Below are 22,628 nucleotides of genomic sequence, written 5' to 3' on the forward strand. Positions count from 1 at the left end.
ACAGAAGCCTAGCCCTGGAATAAAAGGCACTTTTAATGGAGATTGAGAATGATTTGTTGTCTTTTTCTGGGCAAACCTACCCTAAATGTAATGCCCGTCGTCTAAATCTAGGTGATATGATATTATTACAATATACTTCAAATGTGGCCCAAGGCCTAACATTTCAACAGTAACAAAAACATATCAGAGATGTATATACAATTTAAACATACAAATATATGATTTAACATAAACAATAGACAGTGACTCAACCGATCAATTAGCAGGTATTACAACACATTAATATAAATATTTACCAAAATAACTAATAGCTGAGACAATAATGATAATTTACTCGACGATTTTGAAACCTTATTGTTGACTTGTCTCTCAGAAAGGTTGGTGGAAGAAGCGATCCGTAGTTTTTTCTCTTTGGTAATAAACTCTCGTAGTTCCTTGAGCTGTAGTTTCGTGAAGGGCACCCGTTATTTCTCCAACGTCTGTATCAAGTGCTGACATCTGACTGGTTCATAATGTTTTCCTCTACACAAGTATGGAACGAGAAGAACGTACATGTTTCGAGAAGAGGAAAATCATTTTGACATGATATTACCACAAACGTAAATGGCAGTTAGTAGTGTGGTCTTGAGTGTTTTCAGGCTAAAAGACTGTGTTTATTCATTCTTCTGGAACCCTCGGGTAGGCTAACTACTTTTAAAAAATAAAGTACTAAAGCCATTGTAAGTGGGTGAAATAATAGGTCAAAATAGGTCAAAGAAGATATAACCGACCTGTGTGTGAGAGATGACTTGCGAGCCCTTGGTCTATTCTCTGGTATAATGGAGTGGACTGCACCATGAGCCCAGATCCATTGATGATAGTCCTCGATAGGTAAATCCCGCTCGTGCCTCGGATCTCCAGGACCAGCCCTGGTTACAACAGATACATCATGATATCCAGCGATTCTTGGGTAGCCTTGGGAAAACATCACCAACATCTTTCAATCTGGACTGCATTTTTACTGCAGTGTAGGAACTTTTTTTTTTAAACACACCAACAAAAAAAACAAGGAATAAATGCATTGGTTTATCTGTGGAGTATCCAGACAGAGGATGGAGACTCCGGGGACGTTGATTTCATTACACCCTGTTGTAATATATTACTGTCAGGGAATTTGCATCCAAAGTAACTACTCCCGAAATGACAGCCAAAAGTGAGTGATGGATTTGCAGTTGCTGTAGACAGAGTTGCATATGGTCGAAGAGATTCTGAGCCAAGAGAGTTCGGTTTGACTTAAATTGTGTATACCCTTACTCCTGAAGCAGACCTGCTTGGGTGAGAGCCACGAGCAGATTAAGACAAACTACGATTAACAGAGGAGATGTTATCTCCCAAGACCTTCATTTCAGTTTTGAAGAACAGCCACCGCCATTTCTCTCCATGGAAAACCTCACATAGTCCTCTCAGATCCACTAGGTACTGCATTGCAGCGCGTGAAACCAGACCAAGGATGAAGACAAATAAGCCATTATATATGTTTCGCCTGACTAATGACAAAACACTGACAACTAAATGTGGTTGGTCGGTTGCTTTCACGTGACATGCTATTGTGGTTTTGTTTTTTGGAAAGAATAATAGTAAAATAAGGAAAATGTGAATTATATAGTACTCAGGTTTCCAAAACTATAAAAACGTAAAACTGCAAGACATTTGAATATTAAATAGGCCTATGCTTAGGCATATATAAAATCATAAAGTGACTTCATAAGTGACTTCATAACAATGGTTTTGTATTGTCAACAAATGTATCAAAAGCCTATTTTATTCATCAATGACAGCTTTTATTAAACCGGATATATACAGGTTAACTTAGGCTATAACGTTTTCGTTGCCAACTTCGCCAAGACTTTCTCACGGCTGAACCTATCGGAACTGCAATCAACTACTGAAACAGCCTATTCATTTGCAAGGGTAAAAATACATCCCGAACTGAACAAACAAACAAAAAATCAGAACAGAAAAAAAGAAGGTTATTGTCTGAAAATGGGAGAAAAAAAACATGAACACTTGTTAAACATGGGAAGCAGCTAATAGCCCATTTTAAAAAATGTGCATGCTTTGTGTCGACTTCATTAGTTATTCTTAAAATATTTATATCAAACTAGTTATGCAATTGTAATGAGAAAAGTCACAATGGTATATACAAAATAATTCCATGATATAACAATACAGGAATCAACATATTTTTATCTTCGTGTTAAAAACAATGAATGCATCACATTCACATATACACATTTTTTTACCGAAAATAATATTTTTCAAGCGGCTGTTGGGATCGTTTTTTTTCGTTGGGGAATACACAAACCACTGTGCTAGCTATGGTTGGAATAGGAGTCTACCACTATTCAAATATTTTAGTCCTTGAAAAAAACATTTTAAACTATTATTCAAGCCTTATACGTCCATTGGCATAGATGTCACTATAGAATCAATAACTCCAAACATTGTTCAAAGTCTTAGAATTGAATTTAGGCAATATGCAATTTCAGTAGGATCTCTTGTGAGGGTTTGCTCTGCTCAAGGTTACGCCATATACTAATCAGTCAACTCCAATAAAAACAGACAACTGAGGTTGCTTTGCGTGATGTATTGCTACCTTCTTGCCCTTTGTGCTGTTTGTTGTCCGTGCCATGTTTTGTGCTGTTACCATGTTGTGTTGCTATCATGTTGTTGTCATGTTGTGTTGCTACCATGCTGTGTTGTCATGTGTTGCTGCCTTGCTATGTTGGTGTCTTAGGTCGCTCTTTATGTAGTGTTGTGTTGTCTCTCTTGTCATGATGTGTGTTTTGTCCTATATTTATATATTTTATTTTGTATTTTTAATCCCAGCCCCCATCCCCGCAGGAAGCCTTTTGTCTCTTGGTAGGCCGTAATTGTAAAACAATATTTATTTCTTAAAAACTTCTTATGGCTGCAGGGGCAGTATTGAGTAGCATGGATGAAAGGTGCCCAGAGGTGCCCATAGTAAACGGCCTACTCCTCAGTGCCAGTTGCTAATATATGCATATTATTATTATTATTGGATAGAAAACACTATTAAGTTTCTAAAGCTGTTTTAATGATGCCTGTGAGTATAACAGAACTCATATGGCAGGCAAAAACCTGAGAAGAAATCCAAACAGGAAGTGGGAAATCTGAGGTTGGTCGATTTTCAACCCAGCCCCTATTGAATACACAGTGGGATATTGGTTATGTTGCACTTCATATGGCTTCCACTAGATGTCAACGTTCTTTAGAAACTTGTTTGAGGATTCTACTGTGAAGTGGGGGATCAAAAGGGCTGTTTGAGCCAGCGGTCTGGCAGAGTGCCACAGGCTCTGAGGCGCGGTCACGAGAGAGTTAGCTCTCGTTCCATTGCTTTTCTACAGATACAGGAATTCTCCGGTTGGAATATTATTGAAGTTTTATGTTAAAAATATCCTAAAGATTGATTCCATACATCGTTTGACATGTTGCTACGGACAGTAACGGAACTTTTTGACATTTCGTCTGCAACTAGGGAACGCGCTTCATGACTTTGGATTTGTTTACCAAATGTGCTAACAAAAGAAGCCCTTTGGACATAAATGGTGGACATTATCGAACTAAATCAAACATTTAATGTGGAACTGGGATTCCTGGGAGTGCATTCTGATGAAGATCATCAAAGGTAAGTGAATATTTATAATGCTATTCATGACTAATGTTGACGACCCAATATGGCGGATATCTTTTTGGCTGCTTTGTTGTCTGAAAGCTGTACTCAGATTATTGCATGGTTTGCTTTTTTTTCCTTTAAAAAAAATCTGACACAGCAGTTGCATTGAAGGAGAAGTGTATCTATATTTCCATGTCTAACAATTGTATTTTCATAGAAATGTATAATGAGTATTTCTGTAAAATGATGTGGCTCTCTGCAATATCACCGGATGTTTTTGGAACTAGTGAACATAATGCGCAAATGTATGCTGAGATTTTTTTTATATAAATATGCACATTATCGAACAAAACATATATGTATTGTGTAACATGAAGTCCTATGAGTGTCATCTGATGAAGATCATCAAAGGTTAGTGATTAATTTTATCTCTATTTGTGCTTTTGTGACTCCTCTCTTTGGCTGGAAAAATAGCATAAAATAGCATAATCATTTGTGGTGCTTTCGCTGTAAAGCCTCTTTGAAATCTGACACTTTGGTGGGATTAACAACAAGATTACCTTTAAAATGGTATATGTTTGTGGAATTTTAATTACGAAATTTCTGTTGTTTGAATTTGGTGCTCTGCACTTTCACTGGCTGTTGTCATATCGATCCCGTTAACGGGATTGCAGCCCTACGAAGTTTTAACTGACTTAGATAAATAAAGGTTAAAATTCAAAGTAGCACGAAATGGAAACACTATCACACTTGAACATCACACCTAAACTTGCTGTCTGTACTTAACGATATAATAGACCCCCCCCCCCCCCCCCCAAATAAAGGCATGTTGTCAATAGCAAGTTGTGTTCTTCAAATCAAATCAAATAAAGATCGAAAACAGGGAGCATACAACACAACGCGTAGCTGCACATCAAATCTGATGAAAGCTACAGTGTATTCAGAAAGTATTCAGACCCCTTGACTTTTTACACATTTTGTAACATTACAGCCTTAATCTAAAATTGATTCAATTGTGCCACCCCCCAATCAAGCTACATACATTACCCCATAATCACGAAGCAAAAACTGGTGTTCAGAAATGTTTGCAAATTTATAAAATAAAAAAAATGGAAATATCACATTTACATAAGTATTCAGACCCTTTACTCTGTACTTTGTTGAAGCACCTTTAGCAGCGATTACAGCCTCGAGTCTTCTTGGGTATTATGCCACAAGCTTAGCACACCTATATTTGGGCAGTGTCTCCCATTCTTCTCTGCAGATCCTCTCAAGCTCTGTCAGGTTGGATGGGGAGCGTTGCTGCACAGCTATTTTCAGGTCTCTCCAGAGATGTTTGATCGGATTCAATTCCGGGCTCTGGCCACTCTAGGAGATTCAGGGACTTGTCCCGAAGCCACTCCTGTGTTGTCTTGGCTGTGTTCTTAGGGTCATTGTCCTGTTGGAAGGTGAACCTTCTCATCAGTCTGAGGTCCTGAGCGCTCTGGAGCAGGTTTTTCATCGAGGATCTCTCTGTACTTTGCTCCGTTCATCTTTCCCTTGATCCTGACTAGTCTCCCAGTTCCTGCCACTGAAGAACATCCCCACAGCATGATGCCGCCACCACCATGCTTCACCATAGGGATGGGGACAGGTTTCCTCCAGACGTGACACTTGGCATTCAGGCCAAAGAGTTGAATCTTGGTTTCGCCAGACCAGGGAATCTTGTTTCTCATGGTCTGAGTCTTTAGGTGCCTTTTGGCAAACTCCAAGTAGCCTGTCATGTGCCTTTTATTGAGGAGTGGCTTCCGTTATTGACTGTATGCTTGTTTATTCCATGTGTAACACTGTGTTGTTGTTTGTGTCGCACTGCTTTGCTTTATCTTGGCCAGGTCGCAGTTGTAAATGAGAACTTGTTCTCAACTAGCCTACCTGGTTACATAAAAGTGAAATAAAAATAAATAAAATAAAAATAAATATCTCAAGGATGATCAATGGAAACCGAATGCATCCAAGTCTCATAGCAAAGGGTCTGAATATTTATGTAAATAATGTTTGTTTTTGTTTTTTATAAATTTTAAAACATTTCTAACAACCTGTTTTTGCTTTTTCGTTAGGGGGTACTATGATGTCATTATGGGGTATTGTGATGTCATGATGGGTTATTGTGTGTAGATTGCTTAGGATTTTAATGTCTGTCATCTATTTTAGAATAAGGCTGTAACATAACAAAATGTGGAAAAAGTCAAGGGGTCTGAATACTTTCCGAAGGCACTGTATATTTCCTTTATAGTTTCTGTATTTCTAACGGCCATAACAGTGGCACACACAGACTAGACGTTCTAACACGTTCATAACTAGTTGAATTCCTAAGGTCGAATCAGTCGGTGTACAGCGAGTGTAACCTTTCGCTGTGAGTACAGTTTGGGGCATAATACTTGCATTTGAAGATTCTGTTGTTGCTAATGAATAGAGTATACCTTCTAGCACAAATCTATGGTCTTAAAGGGTGGCAGCCTGCAATGGTAGAAGGTTATCACTAGATGGCTCTATCAGTTTACATTGAGAATGGATTCATCAATTGTGGAGATTGCAGTAGCTGAATATCCATCACAGTCCAAAGCAAGTTCTACACCTGTGGGTTTAAATTACTTCCTAACAAGCACAATTTGAGAAGTCGAAAAACAAAACCAGACAATTGATTTGTGCTCTACAACCTGCTGTTTTGTCTTTGACTTCTACTCAAACGAGTGTCTTAAAAGGTTGTTGACAGACTGCACACTGTTGTAAAACAGTGTCCACCTTTAGCCCACTAACATCAAAGACCTCATCAGTGAGTCACAAGTGCAACAATTAAACTTGATGAAGAGCTTTGGGCATAGGTTCTTAATTAAAGTTAACTTATTAGTGATCCCTTCGCACGCCAATCCCGTTAACGAGATCGATTTGACAACACCCAGTGAAAAAGTAGCGCGCCAAATTCAAAAACAGAAATACTCATAATAATAATTCATAAATCATACAAGTGTTATACATGGGTTTAAACATGAACTTCTTGTTAATCCAGCCACAGTGTCAGATTTCAAAAAGGCTTTTGACACAAAAGTCAAAAATAACGATATAATTCATGCCTTACCTTTGAAGATCTTCTGTTGGCACTCCAATATGTCCATTAAATGGTCCTTTTGTCCGATAAATTCTGTTGTTATATCCCCAAAATGTCTATTTATTTTAGTCAGAAAATACACAGGTTCCAACTCGCGCAACATGACTACAAAGTATCTAATAAATTACCTGTAAACTTAATCCAAACATTTCAAACAACTTTACTAATCCAACTTTAGGTATTTTTAAACGTAAATAATCAATACAATTTTTAAATAAACTGTGTTCAATACTGGACGAAAAGTGGAGCAAGCTTTCAGGTCTCGCGCCCCAACCACAACAGTACATTTGGCCCAGTGTTTCCCAGTTTCCCACTCCACCCAGATAGGAAATGGCGACTTCTTCATATCTCAAAGGAATAACGTCAACCAATTTCAAAAGACTGTTGACATCTAGTGGAAGCGATAGGAACTGCAAGCAAGTTCCTTAGAAATCTAGATCCACATAGAAAACCCATTGAAAAGAGAGTGACCTCAAAAAATGTTTTTCCTGGATTGTTTGTCCTTGTGGTTTTGCCTGCCAAATAAGTTCTGTTATACTCACAGACATAATTTCAACAGTTGTAGAAACTTTCAAGTGTTTTCTATCCAAATCTAGCAACTATATGCATATCCTAGCTTCTGGGCCTGAGTAGCAGGTAGTTTATTTTGGGCACACTTTTCATCCGGAGGTGAAAATTGTGCTCCCTAGCCTTAAGAAGTTTTTAACTAAATGATTCTAAAATGAAATAGAAATAAAATAACACTGAACTATTCCAATGATAGAACCTAAGTATCATGGCTAATTTAAACCATCTACAATTAATCATACACAGAGTATGCCTATTTATTTACATATAAATATGAATTCAAACACTACATAATACGAATCAACCAATAATGATACTATTTGTTTCATGTATTTCATTAATACATAGTTTTTTTATTGAAGTTTTGTTGGCCCTTTTCGGGAATAGCCTACAAAAGCTGACTAGTTTTACTGACAAACGACAGCTATAGTAACCTATATCACGTGACATAATAGTCTATTCATGCATCATAAGGGGAAAACACATGGCTAGACCTACATGTTTTGTTTACTGACAAAATGACAGCTATCCTATATATCAGGTGACATTATAGTCTATACATGCATCACAAGGAGCCAATTCCCCAAATAATTAACATTTTTGTGCTAATATCCCATTGTAATATCCCATTATTACAATGAAGGCCTACCAAAAGGCAAAAGGCCTCCTGCAGGGATGGGGGCTGGGATTAAAAATGTAAAATAAAATACAAATATAGGACAAAACACACATCACGACAAGAGAGACACCACAACACTACAGAAAGAGATCCCTAAGACAACAACATAGCATGGCAGCAACACATGAAAACACAGCATGGTAGCAACACAACATGGCAGCAGCACAACATGATCGCAGCACAAAACATGATACAAACATTATTGGGCACAGACAAGAGCACAAAGAGCAAGAAGGTAGAGACAACAATACATCACGAGAAGCAGCCACAACTGTCACTAAGAGTGTCCATGATTGAGTCTTTGAATGAAGAGATGGAGATAAAACGGTCCAGTTTGTGTGTTTTTTGCAGCTTGTTCCAATCGCTAGCCTCTGAAAAGAGAAGCGACTCAGGGATGTGTGTGCTTTGGGGACCTTTAACAGAATGTGACTGGCAGAACGGGTGTTGTATGTGGAGGATGAGGGCTGCACTTGCGAAGGGTATACAGAGATGGCCAGTTTACAGAGGAGTATAGAGTGCAGTGATGTGTCCTATAAGGTGCATTGATGGCAAATCTGATGGCCGAATGGTAAAGAACATCTAGCCTCTCGTGAGCACCCTTACCTGCCGATCTATAAATGACGTCTCCGTAGTCTAGCATGGGTAGGATGGTCATCTGAATCGGGGTTATTTTGGCAGCTGGGTTGAAAGAAGAGCGATTACGATAGAGGAAACAGAGTCTAGATTGAACTTTAGTCTGCAGCTTTGATATGTGCTGAGAGAAGGACAGTGTACCATATAGCCATACTCCCAAGTACTTGTATGAGGTGACTACCTCAAGCTCTAAACCATCAGAGGTAGTAATCACACCTGTGGGGAGAGGGGCGTTCTTCTTACCAAACCACATGACCTTTGTTTTGTAGGTGTTCAGAACAATGTTAAGGGCAGAGAAAGATTGTTGGACACTAAGAAAGCTTTGTTGTGGAGTGTTTAACACAAAATCCGGCGAGGTGCCAGCTGAGTATAAGACTATATCATCTGCATATAAATGGATGAGAGAGCTTCCTACTGCTTGAGCTATGTTGTTGATGTAAATTGAGAAGAGCATGGGACCTAGGATCAAGCATGGCAGTGAAATAGGAATCCTAACTTAATGAAGTGGTGATTAAAGAGTACAGCCATGTGCTCCTTGTCAGTAACAACCACATCATCAAGGGACATGGGCCGCTGTGAGGAGGAGGGTTTATTCTCCAGGTCTTTAACCGTTTTCCAGAACGTCTTGGGGTTAGACCCACAGAGAGAGAACTGCTCCTTAAAGGCTAGGGGTTCCGCTAGACAACAACCGCTGAAATGGCAGAGAGCGAAATTCAAAAATATTTTAAATAAATATTTAACTTTCATACATTCACAAGTGCAATACACCAAATTAAACCTTAATTTCTTGTTAATCTACCCATCATGTCCGATTTCAAAAAGGATTTACAGCAAAAGCACACCATACAATTATGTTAGGTAAGTGCCTAGTCACAGAAAAACACAGCCATTTTCCAGCCAAAGAGAGGAGTCACAAAAAGCAGAAATATAAATAAAATGATTCACTAACCTTTGATGATCTTTATCAGATGGCACTCATAGGACTTCATGTTACACAATTCATGTATGTTTTGTTCGATAAAGTTCATATTTAAATCCAAAAATCTCAGTTTACATTGACGCGTTATGCTCAGTAATGTTGTGCCTCGAAAACATCCGGCGAATTTGCAGAGAGCCACATCAATTTACAGAAATACTCATCATAAACATTGATAAAAGATACAAGTGTGATGCACAAAATTAAAGATATACTTCTCCTTAACTTCTCTAGGGTAGGGGGCAGCATTCTGAATTTTGGATGAAAAGCATGCCCAAATTAAACGGCCTGCTACTCGGGCCCAGAAGATATGATATGCATATAACTGGTAGATTTGGATAGAAAACAGTAGTGTCTGTGAGTATAACAGAACTGATTGGGCAGGCGAAATCCTGAGAATTTTTTTTGTGGTTTTGTAGTTTTCTATTCAATGCCATTACAGTATCCATTGACTTAGGACTCAAATTGCAGTTCCTATGCCTTCCACTAGATGTCAACAGTCTTTAGACATTATTTCAGGCTTGTATTCTGATAAATGAGGGAGTAAGACCAGTCTGAATGAGTAGACCCAGACGTGTCGTAGAGCTTTTTCATGCACAATCCCGAGAGAGTGCCTATCTCTTTTACCTTTTATATTGACGACGTTATTGTCCGGTTGAAATATTAGAGATCATTTAGGCTAAAAATAACCTGAGGATTGAATATAAACATCGTTCGACATGTTTCTATGAACTTTATGGATACACTTTTGATTTTTTGTCTGCCTGTTTTGATTGCATTTGAGCCTGTAGATTACTGAAGAAAACACGCAAACAAAACTGAGGTTTTTTGGACATAAAGAGACTTTATCGAACAAAAGGAAAATTTATTGAGTCAATGAATGTCTTCTGAGTGCAACCATATGAAGATCATTAAAGGTAAGGGATTAATTTTATCTCTCCCAGGAAACCCAGTTCCACAATAAATGTTTGCGTTGTTAGATAAAGTTCATCTTTATGTCCAAATATCTCCTTTTTGTTAGCGTGTTTAGTTCACCAATCGAAATTCACAAGGCGCGGGCATGTCCAGACGAAAGTCCAGACGAAAAGTCCAAAAAGTTATATTACAGTTCGTAGAAACATGTCAAACGATGTATAGAATCAATCTTTATGATGTTTTTATCATAAATCTTCAACAATGTTTCAACCGGACAAATCCTTTGTCTTTAGGTATGAAAAGGAACTCGCTCGCTCTCATGGCCGCGCGCATGACTTAGCTCATGGCCTTCTGTTGACATCTAGTGGAAGCCTTAGGGAGTACAATATGACCCCATTTACACTGTATATTGGAAAGGCAATGAGTTGAAAAACTACAAACCTCATATTTTCCACTTCCTGGTTGGATTTTTCTCAGGTTTTCGCCTGCCATATGAGTTCTGTTATACTCACAGACATCATACAAACAGTTTTAGAAACTTCAGAGTGTTTTCTATCCAAATATACTAATAATATACATATATTCGCTTCTGGGCCTGAGTAGCAGGCAGTTTACTCTGGGCACGCTTTTCACCCGAACGCGAAAATACTGCCCCCTATCCCAAACAGGTTAAAGTAACTAACTTAGGCCTTGCGGATAGCCTGAGTGCACTTAGTATGCTTCTGCAGAGCTATTTGCCAAATGGAGTTCTTGAGGTGGAGTAACTCTGCTAGACCACAGTCAAACCAGAGGCTGAACCTGTGTCTTTTTCTTTATGGTTGCGTATTTGTTAACAATACCACTGAAAATGAATACCACTGAAAATGGATACCACTGAATACCACTCAATACCACTGAAAATGAATACCACTGAATACCACTGAAAAAAAGAAGGTCCAAGCGTCTTCGAAATAGCGGACCAAGCTGATACTATACCAATTTACAGAGGCCAGGTCATAAAGGAAGTCTTGCTCATTAAAGTTTTTTAGCAAGTGTCCATGACAACTCAGAACAGGTCGTTTCACTGAGCAGCCGTTAGGAACACAGGCTGTAAAACAGTGAACACTAAGGTCATTACAGAAAACACCAGACTGATACCTATCAGGATTATTTGTAAGGATAATCATCAAGGAGAGTAGCCTTTTCTGGGTGTTTTGGAGTCATATCTTGTGGGATTTGTAATAATCTTAGAAAGCTTTAGGGAGTCCCATTGCTTTAGGACTTGGTCAGGCGGATTAAGCATGCCCCAGTTCAGGTCACCTAGCAGGACAAATTCAGACTTAGTGTAAGGGGCCAGGAGAGAGCTTATGGCATTTAGGGTACAGGCCGGTGCTGATGGTGGCCGATAATAACACCCAGCAACAGTCAATAAAGAGTTATTTGAAAGTTCAATGTGTAAAATCAGCTAATTGAATTGTTTAGGGACAGACTTGGTGGAGACAACTGAGCACTGAGGGTATTTCTTGGTAAAGATTGCCACTCCACCACCGTTGGATGATCTGTCTTGCCGAAAAAAGTTATAACCAGGAAGGTTCAAAACACTATTCCTTAACCACATCTCAGTAATGACCAACATACCTGGTGGACTGTCATTACAATTGATTCACGGAAACCTGGTCAAATTCTGTTTGTAGCACAGCTAGCTAGCCTGCCACTGAATGGCTTTGAATTCACTGTCAGTATGCAGTCAAAGCTATAACCACTTGATTTTTAAACCTCTCTCAAAACGTATCCTGATGTCGACAGCAGATGGGAGATGTATTCATAATATTGCTAACTTAGTTAGCTAACATGTTAAGAAGACAAGTTATATTAAGTGGCTTTAGCGAGCGTTAATGAGAGACTTAGAGCTAGCTAACCAGCTGAGCTAGCAAACAATGTAACAAAAGTATAATTTTGGATTCGAAAAATACTCCATCTTTCTGCATTTCAGAAATCACAGTAGCAAGTACTCCTGGTAGACTGTGAAATTATTTAGCCCTTTAAATGTGATTTTTTTTTAAAGAAAACTCTATTTATGACATAGCCCTCACTGGCTATCATGTGACCTGAGCTTGTCCTAGGTGTTGGACTCAAGGACAGTTGCTGCTATCCATTGGAGCGCTGCAATTGGATTCCCAGAATTCTGGGGAGGGGTTTCGTGAAGGGTCAACCCACGCTTTCTCATATTAGAATTCGCCCATTGTTCATTGTTTAGCCCACAAAACAGAATTCTAATTCCAAAGGCTCAGCTAGTCCACTTTATCTTTCTCAAGACATCCCTAAAAAAATCCCTAATGTTTATGTTTTTTTTTAACGAATGCAGTAATTCCCATTCCACTTTGTAAAAACACTCGGAAAATCAGCTCCAAGTGATTTTAATTTTCCAAACTATTCCCACGCATGATAGAGATGGTGCTGGAGGAGATGGCTGCCGTTTTATGGGCTCCTAACCAATTGTGCTATTGTGTGTATTTTTTCACGGTATTTGTAACTTACTTTGTACATAATGTTTCTGCCACTGTCTCTTATGACCGAAAAGAGCTTCTGGTGCTGGCACTAAGACGACACTCAACGAGCTGTATAAGGCCATAAGCAAACAAGAAAATGCTCATCCAGAGGCGTTGCCGATGACTTTAATGCAGGGAAACTTATATCCGTTTTACTTAATTTCTATCAGCATGCTAAATGTGCAACCAGAGGGAAAACAACTCTAGACCTTTACTCCACACAGAGAGCCAAGTACAAACCTCTAGACCATCTTTACTCCACACAGAGAGCCAAGTACAAACCTCTAGACCATCTTTACTCCACACACAGAGACACGTACAAACCTCTAGACCATCTTTACTCCACACACAGAGACACGTACAAACCTCTAGACCATCTTTACTCCACACACAGAGACACGTACAAACCTCTAGACCATCTTTACTCCACACACAGAGACACGTACAAACCTCTAGACCACCTTTACTCCACACACAGAGACACGTACAAACCTCTAGACCATCTTTACTCCACACACAGAGACACGTACAAACCTCTAGACCACCCTAACTCCACACACAGAGACATGTACAAACCTCTAGACCACCCTAACTCCACACACAGAGACATGTACAAACCTCTAGACCACCCTAACTCCACACACAGAGACATGTACAAACCTCTAGACCATCGTTACTCCACACACAGAGACACGTACAAACTTCTAGACCATCTTTACTCCACACACAGAGACACGTACAAACCTCTAGACCATCTTTACTCCACACACAGAGACATGTACAAACCTCTAGACCATCTTTACTCCACACAAAGAGACATGTACAAACCTCTAGACCACCCTAACTCCACACACAGAGACACGTACAAACCTCTAGACCATCTTTACTCCACACACAGAGACACGTACAAACTTCTAGACCATCTTTACTCCACACACAGAGACACGTACAAACCTCTAGACCATCTTTACTCCACACAAAGAGACATGTACAAACCTCTAGACCACCCTAACTCCACACACAGAGACACGTACAAACCTCTAGACCATCTTTACTCCACACACAGAGACACGTACAAACTTCTAGACCATCTTTACTCCACACACAGAGACACGTACAAACCTCTAGACCATCTTTACTCCACACACAGAGACACGTACAAACCTCTAGACCACCTTTACTCCACACACAGAGACATGTACAAACCTCTAGACCATCTTTACTCCACACACAGAGACATGTACAAAGCTTTCCCTTGGCCTCTATTTGGCAAATCTGACCATAACTCTATCCTCTTGATTCCTGTTTACAAAAAAAAACTAAAGCAGGAAGTACCAGCGACTCACTCAATAAGGACGTGGTCAGATGATGCAGATGCTAAGCTACAGGACTGTTTTGCTAGCACAGACTGGAACACGTTCCGGGATTCTTCTGATGGCCTTGAGGAGTACACCACATCAGTCACTGGCTCAATCAATAAGTGCATTGATGACGTTGTCACCACAGTGGACCGTACGTACAGTTGAAGTCGGAAGTTTACATACACTTAACCACTCCACAAATTTCTTGTTGTTAAACCATTGTTTTGGCAAGGCGGTTATGACATCTACTTTGTGCATGACACAAGTCATTTTTCCAACAATTATTTACAGACAGATTATTTCACTTATAATTCACTGTATCACAATTCCAGTGGGTCAGAAGTTTACATACACTAAGCTGACCGCTTTCCTTCCAGTTCTCTGCTGCCAATGACTGGAACAAATTGCAAAAATCGCTGAAGCTGGTGACTTATATTTCCCTCACTAACTTTAAACATCAGCTATGTGAGCAGCTAACCGATCGCTGCAGCTATACATATCCCATCTGTAAATAGCCCACCCAATCTACCTACCTCATCCCCATATTGTTTTTATTTACTTTTCTGCTCTTTTGCACACCAGTATTTCTACTTGCACATCATCATCTGCTCATCTCTCAGTCCAGTGTTAATTTGCTAAATTGTAATTACTTCGTTACTGTGGCCTATTTATTGCCTTACCTCCTCACTCCATTTGTACACAGTGTATATAGACTTTTTTCTTCTTCTATCGTGTTATTGACTGTACACTTGTTTATTCCATGTGAAACTCTGTGTTGTTGTTTGTGTCGCACTGCTTTGCTTTATCTTGGCCAGGTCGCAGATGTAAATGAGAACTTGTTCTCAACTGGCCTACCTGGTTAAATAAAGGTGAAAATAAAATGGGGGTAAAAACTGTGCCTTTAAACAACTTGGAAAATTACAGACGTTTTTGTTATGGCTTTAGAAGCTTCTGATAGGCGAAATTACATAATTTGAGTCAATTGGAGGTGTACCTGTAGATGTATTTCAAGGCCTACCTTCAAACTCAGTGCCTCTTTGCTTGACATCATGGGGAAATCAAAAGAAATCAGCCAACACCTCAGATAAAAATTGCAGACCTCCACAAGTCTGGTTCATCCTTGGGAGGAATTTCCAAATGCCTGAAGGTACCACATTCATCTGTACAAACAATAGTATGTATGGATAAACATCATGGGACCACGCAGCCGTCATACCGTTCAGGAAGGAGACGCGTTCTGTCTCTTAGAGATTAATGTACTTTGGTGCGAAAAGTGCAAAAAGATCGTACTTTTTGGAGAAATGTCCTTTGGTCTGATTAAATAAAAATAGAAATGTTTGGCCATAATGACCGTCCTTATGTTTGGAGGAAAAAGGGGAGGCTTGCAAGCCGAAGAACACCATCCCAACCATGAAGCACAGGGATGGCAGCATCATGTTGTGGGGGTGCTTTACTGCATGAGGGACTGGTGCACTTCACAAAATAGATGGCAACATGATGACGGAAAATTAAGTGAATATATTGAAGCAACATCTCAAGACATCAGTCTTGGCTGATGTTAAAGCTTGGTGGCAAATGGGTCTTCCAAATGGACAATGACCCCAAGCTTACTTCCAAAGTTGTGGCAAAATGGCTTAAGGATAACATTGTCAAGGTATTGGATTGGCCGTCATATAGCATATAGCATATAGAACTGAAAAAGCGTGTGCGAGCAAGGAGGCCTACAAACCTGACTCCGTTACACCAGCTCTGTCAGGAGGAATGGGCCAAAATTCACCCAACTTATTGTGGGAAGCTTGTGGAAGGCTGCCCGAAACATTTGAACGAAAATAAACAATTTAAATGCAATGCTAGCAAATACTAATTGAGTGTATGTAAACTTCTGACCCACTGGGAATGTGATGAAATAAATTAAAGCTGAAATAAATAATTGTATAAACTATTATTCTGACATTTCACATTCTTAAAATAAAGTGGTGATCCTAACTGACCTAAAACAGGATTTTTTTACTGGGATTAAATGTCAGGAATTGTGAAAAACTGAGTTTAAATGTTTTTGGCTAAGGTGTATGTAAACTTAAACTGTAGATATTGTCTTGTTCATCACAGGATGGCCTTACTACTCACAGAAAATGGAACACCTCAACGCTCAGGCATTGTGATAATCCAGGGAAACACTGGGGGGCGCCAAAGGATGCATACACGACGTTCCTTCCTGCTTTGTTACATTCCGTCACCGTATACACGATGCATTCACCTTACCGTTAGGAGCCATTCTCCCTCTGAATCTGACACCATTTAGGAGACAGAGCATTACCTGGATGTATTCTGTTCCAAACAATATTACAATATACCTTATAGTTCATGATGCCTAAAAGATCTAGAAGCAACACATCGGGAGACATGCTACTAACTCATCACAATATTAATACCACAATACTTGATAACAGAAGAAACTTGTGATTGCAACCTGTGTAACCTACACATTTTGAGATACCGGTAGCAACCTGTGTAACCTATGCATTTTGAGATACCGGTAGTTACCTGTGTAACCTATACATTTTGAGATACCGGTAGTAACCTGTGTAACCTATACATTTTGAGATACCGGTAGTTACCTGTGTAACCTATGCATTTTGAGATACCGGTAGTTACCTGTGTAACCTATACATTTTGAGATACCGGTAGTAACTTGTGTAACCTATATATTTTGAGATACTGGTAGTATAGTTCTAAAATATGCACGACACCAAATCATATACAACACAGGTCTGATTATAATACAATTTCAAACCTGTGTAAAAAAAAAGGTAATATTTCATGAGGAGTTTGATTGAACTCAATAAAACATAATTATTCCAGGCTTGAAAATTACAAAAAGAAAGAAGAAATTAGTTTTCGTTAGGTCCAATTTCTTATTAATTGTAATTCATTCTAAATCACAGTATATTGTTCGAGAAGTAAGGGAGACAATAGGCTACTAATAAAAACCGAAACTGCCAATATCACAAGCATTGTGGCATTGGTTACACCATACTGTATCTGACATAGATTGTTTAAATTATAGACATATTATAATGATGCTCTCAAAATGTGTTTTACGGGTGTGCAGTGTAGAACACAAACATGACAAAAACGCAAAAGACAACTTCAAATCATGATAAAAAAGTGAAACAGTTATATTCACAATCATAACTCGCATTTAAACGCTGTTAAATGGATCTCACAAAATAAATATTTAAGTAATAATGTATCATTCAAAAAATGCCTCAGTGAAATGATCGATGGAGAAAGAGAAGCTGACTGAGGGGCAGAGAGAAGAGAAGGGAGAAACAACAGTGAATCAAAGCATAATGATATTCCTGAAAGAAGAGGGAGATGTTGCCGCGCTCATTTTATTAATCAGGCTGTCAATTTCAGGCGAGGCCAAACCCACGAGCAATCTAAAGCAGACTCGGATCAATCCAGGAACACACACTCACTCCACTCCTCACTTCTTCTCCTCTTCCGCTCCGTGTGTTTATCCATTCGTCTGACCGCAGGCCGCATCCATCATCAAATGAACGCCATATCGTATTTATTTGCTTATAAACCTGTTACAATATACGATAATTCGAGCAGCTTCACGCGTACCTTTACATTTTGGGCTAAAAATGATTCACGGGTCATTTTGAACGGTCATTCGTTGCTCGCATTGGTATTCTATTTATTTTTACGTCTCTCTCTCTCTCTCTCTCTCATAAAAAAAGGTGTTATATTGTTTAGAGACAGTTGCTGATTCTACAAGGCTTATTGATGGAGAGGAGAAAAAAAGAGATGATTCTGATGGAGAGAGGTCTACACAGTCCCGTGTCTGGCAAAAGGCTCTCAAACCTGTCAGACTCGGCTGGAAATTCAGTGTTGGAGGCCCTTGAAAATGCTCAGCACAGTGATCGACTAAACCCGACAATAACTTCCGCCTCGCTTCATGGAAGTCTCGGGGATATTCCAAACAAAGGCAAGTTCGAAACGGACAGACTTTTCGGTGCCCACCACAACAGCGAGAATAACTCCTCAGCGGAGATTTCCTTGTCAGAAAGCAGAAAAAAAATCCGCTTGTACCCTGAAGTTTCTCAAGACTCAGACATGAACAGTGATGTGGAAGTGGGATGCCCATCGTATCGTTCCCCGAGCCAACACAAGGAAAACAACAACAAAGGTAATATTCACTTGGACCTCAAATGTAATGATCGAAATAAATCATGAAAGATAAATAAATGTATTTGATATTTTAAAACAGATAATGGATAACAATACCAATATTATAATAATATAACAATATTATAGATAATAATAATAACTAATAAAGAATAAAAGTGTGTTTCATTTTCAAATATTTCACAACAAATGCTACAAAAAAATTATGTATTTTTTAGCGTATAGTTATTATCTCATGTGATTTCATAAGAATATATAATAGTCAGTATACACAACAACATTACCTATAAAGCTTAGATGAGATTATTTAATAATAATTGCATATTTCTTTCCTAAAGGTTTTTCTGACAATAATTCTGGAGGCTCCAACACAAATTCATCCTCCCTTTCCAATCTTAACGGCAATGGAATGTGTTCAAACATGTCAAATGCGGATCAGGTGAGAAGGTACCGGACTGCATTTACCAGAGAACAAATAGGAAGACTGGAGAAAGAGTTTTACAGGGAAAATTACGTCTCAAGACCAAGAAGATGTGAACTTGCCGCATCACTCAATCTACCTGAAACTACAATAAAGGTAGGCCTGTGTTCTGTTATATGCATTACAGGGTGGTGCAACGGTCTAAGGCACTCAGTGCTAGAGGTGTCACTACAGACCCTGGTTTGATTCCAGGCATTTACATTTACATTTAAAAATGTAAAATACATGACATAATAATGTAGGTTACATCACAAATAGTTAGGAATATATATGCTACAATTATATTACACACTCCACTACAACACACGATGGTCAACATGCATACATCGGAACACACACACACACACACACACACACACACACACACACACACACACACACACACACACACACACACACACACACACACACACACACAGAGAGAGAGAGATAGAGAGAGAAAACACACACACACACAGAGCAAACCTATAAACGAATCCGTTTTGTATAATTCACATTGTGAGCAAGACAATGGTCTACTCGAATCTATTCCAGAAATGAATCTGAAATGAAGAAATGAAAAAAAGAAACTACAAAAAAAGTCAACACATTTCTTCAACTTGCTGATTTGTTTAAGGGTCCCTATAAATAACTATTCACAAATATATGTATTCGTTTTAAACTCCGAATTTGATCAAACTTGCATTAGCAATGTTTACGCAGTAAATATTGATATAGGCACACGCATGTCCTGAACATTGGGAAAATGCATGCGAGTCGACCCGATATTTTGTAATACTACAATGCTACAGTTCGGGTTGGATTTAATAGGGTCCTAAAGTAAACATGGATGATGATTCTCTGTCTGTAGGTATGGTTCCAGAACAGGCGGATGAAGGACAAGAGGCAACGTTTGGCAATGTCTTGGCCCCATCCAGCAGATCCAAGCTTTTACACCTACATGATGACGCACGCGGCAGCCACCGGAAGTCTACCGTACCCTTTCCATTCCCACATACCTCTGCACTATTACCCGCATGTGGGTGTCACAGCAGCTGCCGCTGCCGCTGCCGCAGCTGCGTCTGGTGCTGCAGCGTCACCTTTCACTACCTCCATTCGCCCTCTCGATACTTTCCGTGCACTCTCCCATCCTTATTCACGCCCAGAGCTTCTCTGTGGCTTCAGGCACCCAGGACTTTATCAGTCACCCTCAGGCCTCAATAGCTCTGCGGCAGCATCAGCAGCAGCGGCTGCAGCATGTGCAGCTGCGGTCAGCGCACCATCGGTCACTGGGCCATGCTCGTGCCTCAGTTGTCACAGCAGCCAGGCGGCCAGCGCGCTAGGCTCCAGAAGTACCAACACTGACTTCAACTGCACCGCATCCGGGCAAAGGTCCGAAAGTGGATTTTTTCCGTATTCTGCCGCTGTCCTGAGCAAAACGTCGGCTCCATCACCAGATCAGAGAGAGGAATCTTCACTAAACAGATAACTTCATCGTGTGGAAGATCTAAATCAAGTGCAGTTGGTTCTGTTTTCTGCTTTGCTATTAGTTTATACATAGGCCTACATCTACGACTCCAATATTTGGAGGACAAATAAAGGTAATTTCAAAACAATTAGCATAATTCGCTTTTTTTTTTTAAAGAAGCCAAAAGGTGTTAACATTGGTAAGTGCTAAATTGACAGTAATTTAACGGACTATTTTGTTCGTGCGTCGGTGATGAAGCTTTATTCCTGTGCCTTAAAACCTAGAAATAACTATCTAATTTAGTGATAGGCCCACGGTACTCGTGATTTATCCACTTATATCAAATATATTTTCTATCAATTATCTTATTTTCGAATTTCCCAGTTATATTTTGGTCTTAATTTAAGGCACTGTAAAAGTAAGCATTTTTATGTATTTATTATTGTTCTCTGCATTTATCAAATCAATGCTGGGCATTGCTTTTCTCTATGAAATATTGGTACGTGTAGATTCGTTATTAATGTAGGTTATGGTGAGAATCATATTTACATTATGTGCCACAACAACTACTACTGAATAATAACCGGTACAGTTCAAGGGATATTCCTAATCTTCAAGTAAGGTGCATAGAATTTTGCACCGCTTCGAACTTGTCAGTAATGATGTTGAGAATAGAGGATTATGGCGAAAATTGCCAATCTTGTACTTTCACTCCTCGTTCTGAGACCCGCTGTCGGGTGCTAATAACCCCCTGAGGGAAGTCATTAGACATGACAGATAAAAGACTTGGAACATACAACATTGTTCTTGGTGCTTAGATTGTACCGTAAAATGTGACATTCCTTACATGTGAAGGTTTAAAAAAAAAAGTGTACTCGGTAGAGCCAATGTTCGTTTCAGTTAGAAGTTGGATCCAGCAACTGCCCTTTACACTTTTCCTGTTATATTTCCGTTACATGTTATATGGAGCAACCTTGTTCAATTAAAAACGGTATTTCCATTCTTTCCCAATCTGGCCCCCTTCACTCAACAGACAGTACATATCGTTCAAATAGTTTTCAACCAAAATATTTACCGCTGTGGATTGGAAAACGACCCATGACGTGTAAATTACATTTCTTATATATAGATATTAATAATTTATCTGACTTGTTGAATGTTTATTCAATTTAAATCCGTATACACTGGAGATCATACACGCCTATTTCACCATAACTTTTGACTATTATATTGTAAGGTAAACATGCTTCTATGGCAACAAACAAACCAAATAAGTCGTATGCAAAATACACGTTATAAGTCCATACATGTAAAAGGCGAGAGTACATGTTGTACTACATTGAAACAAGGCCTCCAAGGGCTGATAAAAGGATAAGTGAAAGCTGTTTAAAAAGGTTGAAATAATGAAATACTAGTGTATTGCCCTATGTCCCCAGGGTCTCTGAGATACATGGATCTGTATATTATATCTCTGTGTTTAAAATATTACCAACTGTATGAATTTACACATTTTAACTTGAGAAAAAAATGTGTAAATATCTTTATGTAAATCATGTCATTTATTGATGATGTTTGTTCTTGGGAAATAAATCTTTTTTTTTAAATCGTCAAACATTTTCCTATCTTTGTTTGAGATATTGAAAACACACTATATGAATACATGTCGATATTTTTGTCAAAATCACAGGTTTGTAGAGGTATGATAAAAGTGAGATAAAAGTGAGATCATCTTTGGTTATGGATATTATGTGTTTACATTTCGTGCAATATGTTTATTATGCACTTTATGTATTTACATCAATAGGTTCTTATTAATTAACTGATTTGCCTAGATAAATACAGGTGAAATATAATATAATCAATAGGGAAGCTGTATCTGTAGCATATAAGAAGCCATACTGGCAGGCTACTTGGGCCTATATTCTCTCCGGAAAGTCTGTCTGGCATTAATTAACACGACGCCGAAAACTATTGGCAATATAAAGACTGCTATCACGGGTCATTCCGAATCTAAAATGTACCA

At 39.0% G+C, this 22,628-nt stretch overlaps 1 protein-coding gene and 1 pseudogene across 1 annotated transcript; one reads left to right on the forward strand and one right to left on the reverse strand.

Moving 5' to 3' along the window:
• On the reverse strand, nt 1-1,499 carry LOC118943612 (annotated as a pseudogene).
• Nucleotides 1,500-18,275: 16,776 nt separating this feature from the next.
• On the forward strand, nt 18,276-22,209 carry LOC110502137 (homeobox even-skipped homolog protein 2). The gene is made up of 3 exons (XM_021580002.2): nt 18,276-18,678; nt 19,016-19,254; nt 20,009-22,209. Exons 1-3 carry the CDS (start codon nt 18,276-18,278, stop codon nt 20,624-20,626), a joined length of 1,260 nt encoding a protein of 419 aa, XP_021435677.2. The 3' UTR covers nt 20,627-22,209.
• The last annotated feature ends 419 nt before the right edge of the window (nt 22,210-22,628 follow it).

This window comes from Oncorhynchus mykiss, chromosome 22 (assembly GCF_013265735.2).
Source record: "Oncorhynchus mykiss isolate Arlee chromosome 22, USDA_OmykA_1.1, whole genome shotgun sequence".
Taxonomy (NCBI): domain Eukaryota; kingdom Metazoa; phylum Chordata; class Actinopteri; order Salmoniformes; family Salmonidae; genus Oncorhynchus; species Oncorhynchus mykiss.

Coding starts and splice junctions, on each gene's coding strand:
- LOC110502137 (XM_021580002.2), top strand. CDS start 18,276: ATGGAGAGGAGAAAAAAAGAGATGATTCTGATGGAGAGAGGTCTACAC. Junction 18,679..19,015: donor CAAGGAAAACAACAACAAAG/GTAATATTCACT, acceptor TCTTTCCTAAAG/GTTTTTCTGACAATAATTCT. Junction 19,255..20,008: donor TACCTGAAACTACAATAAAG/GTAGGCCTGTGT, acceptor CTCTGTCTGTAG/GTATGGTTCCAGAACAGGCG.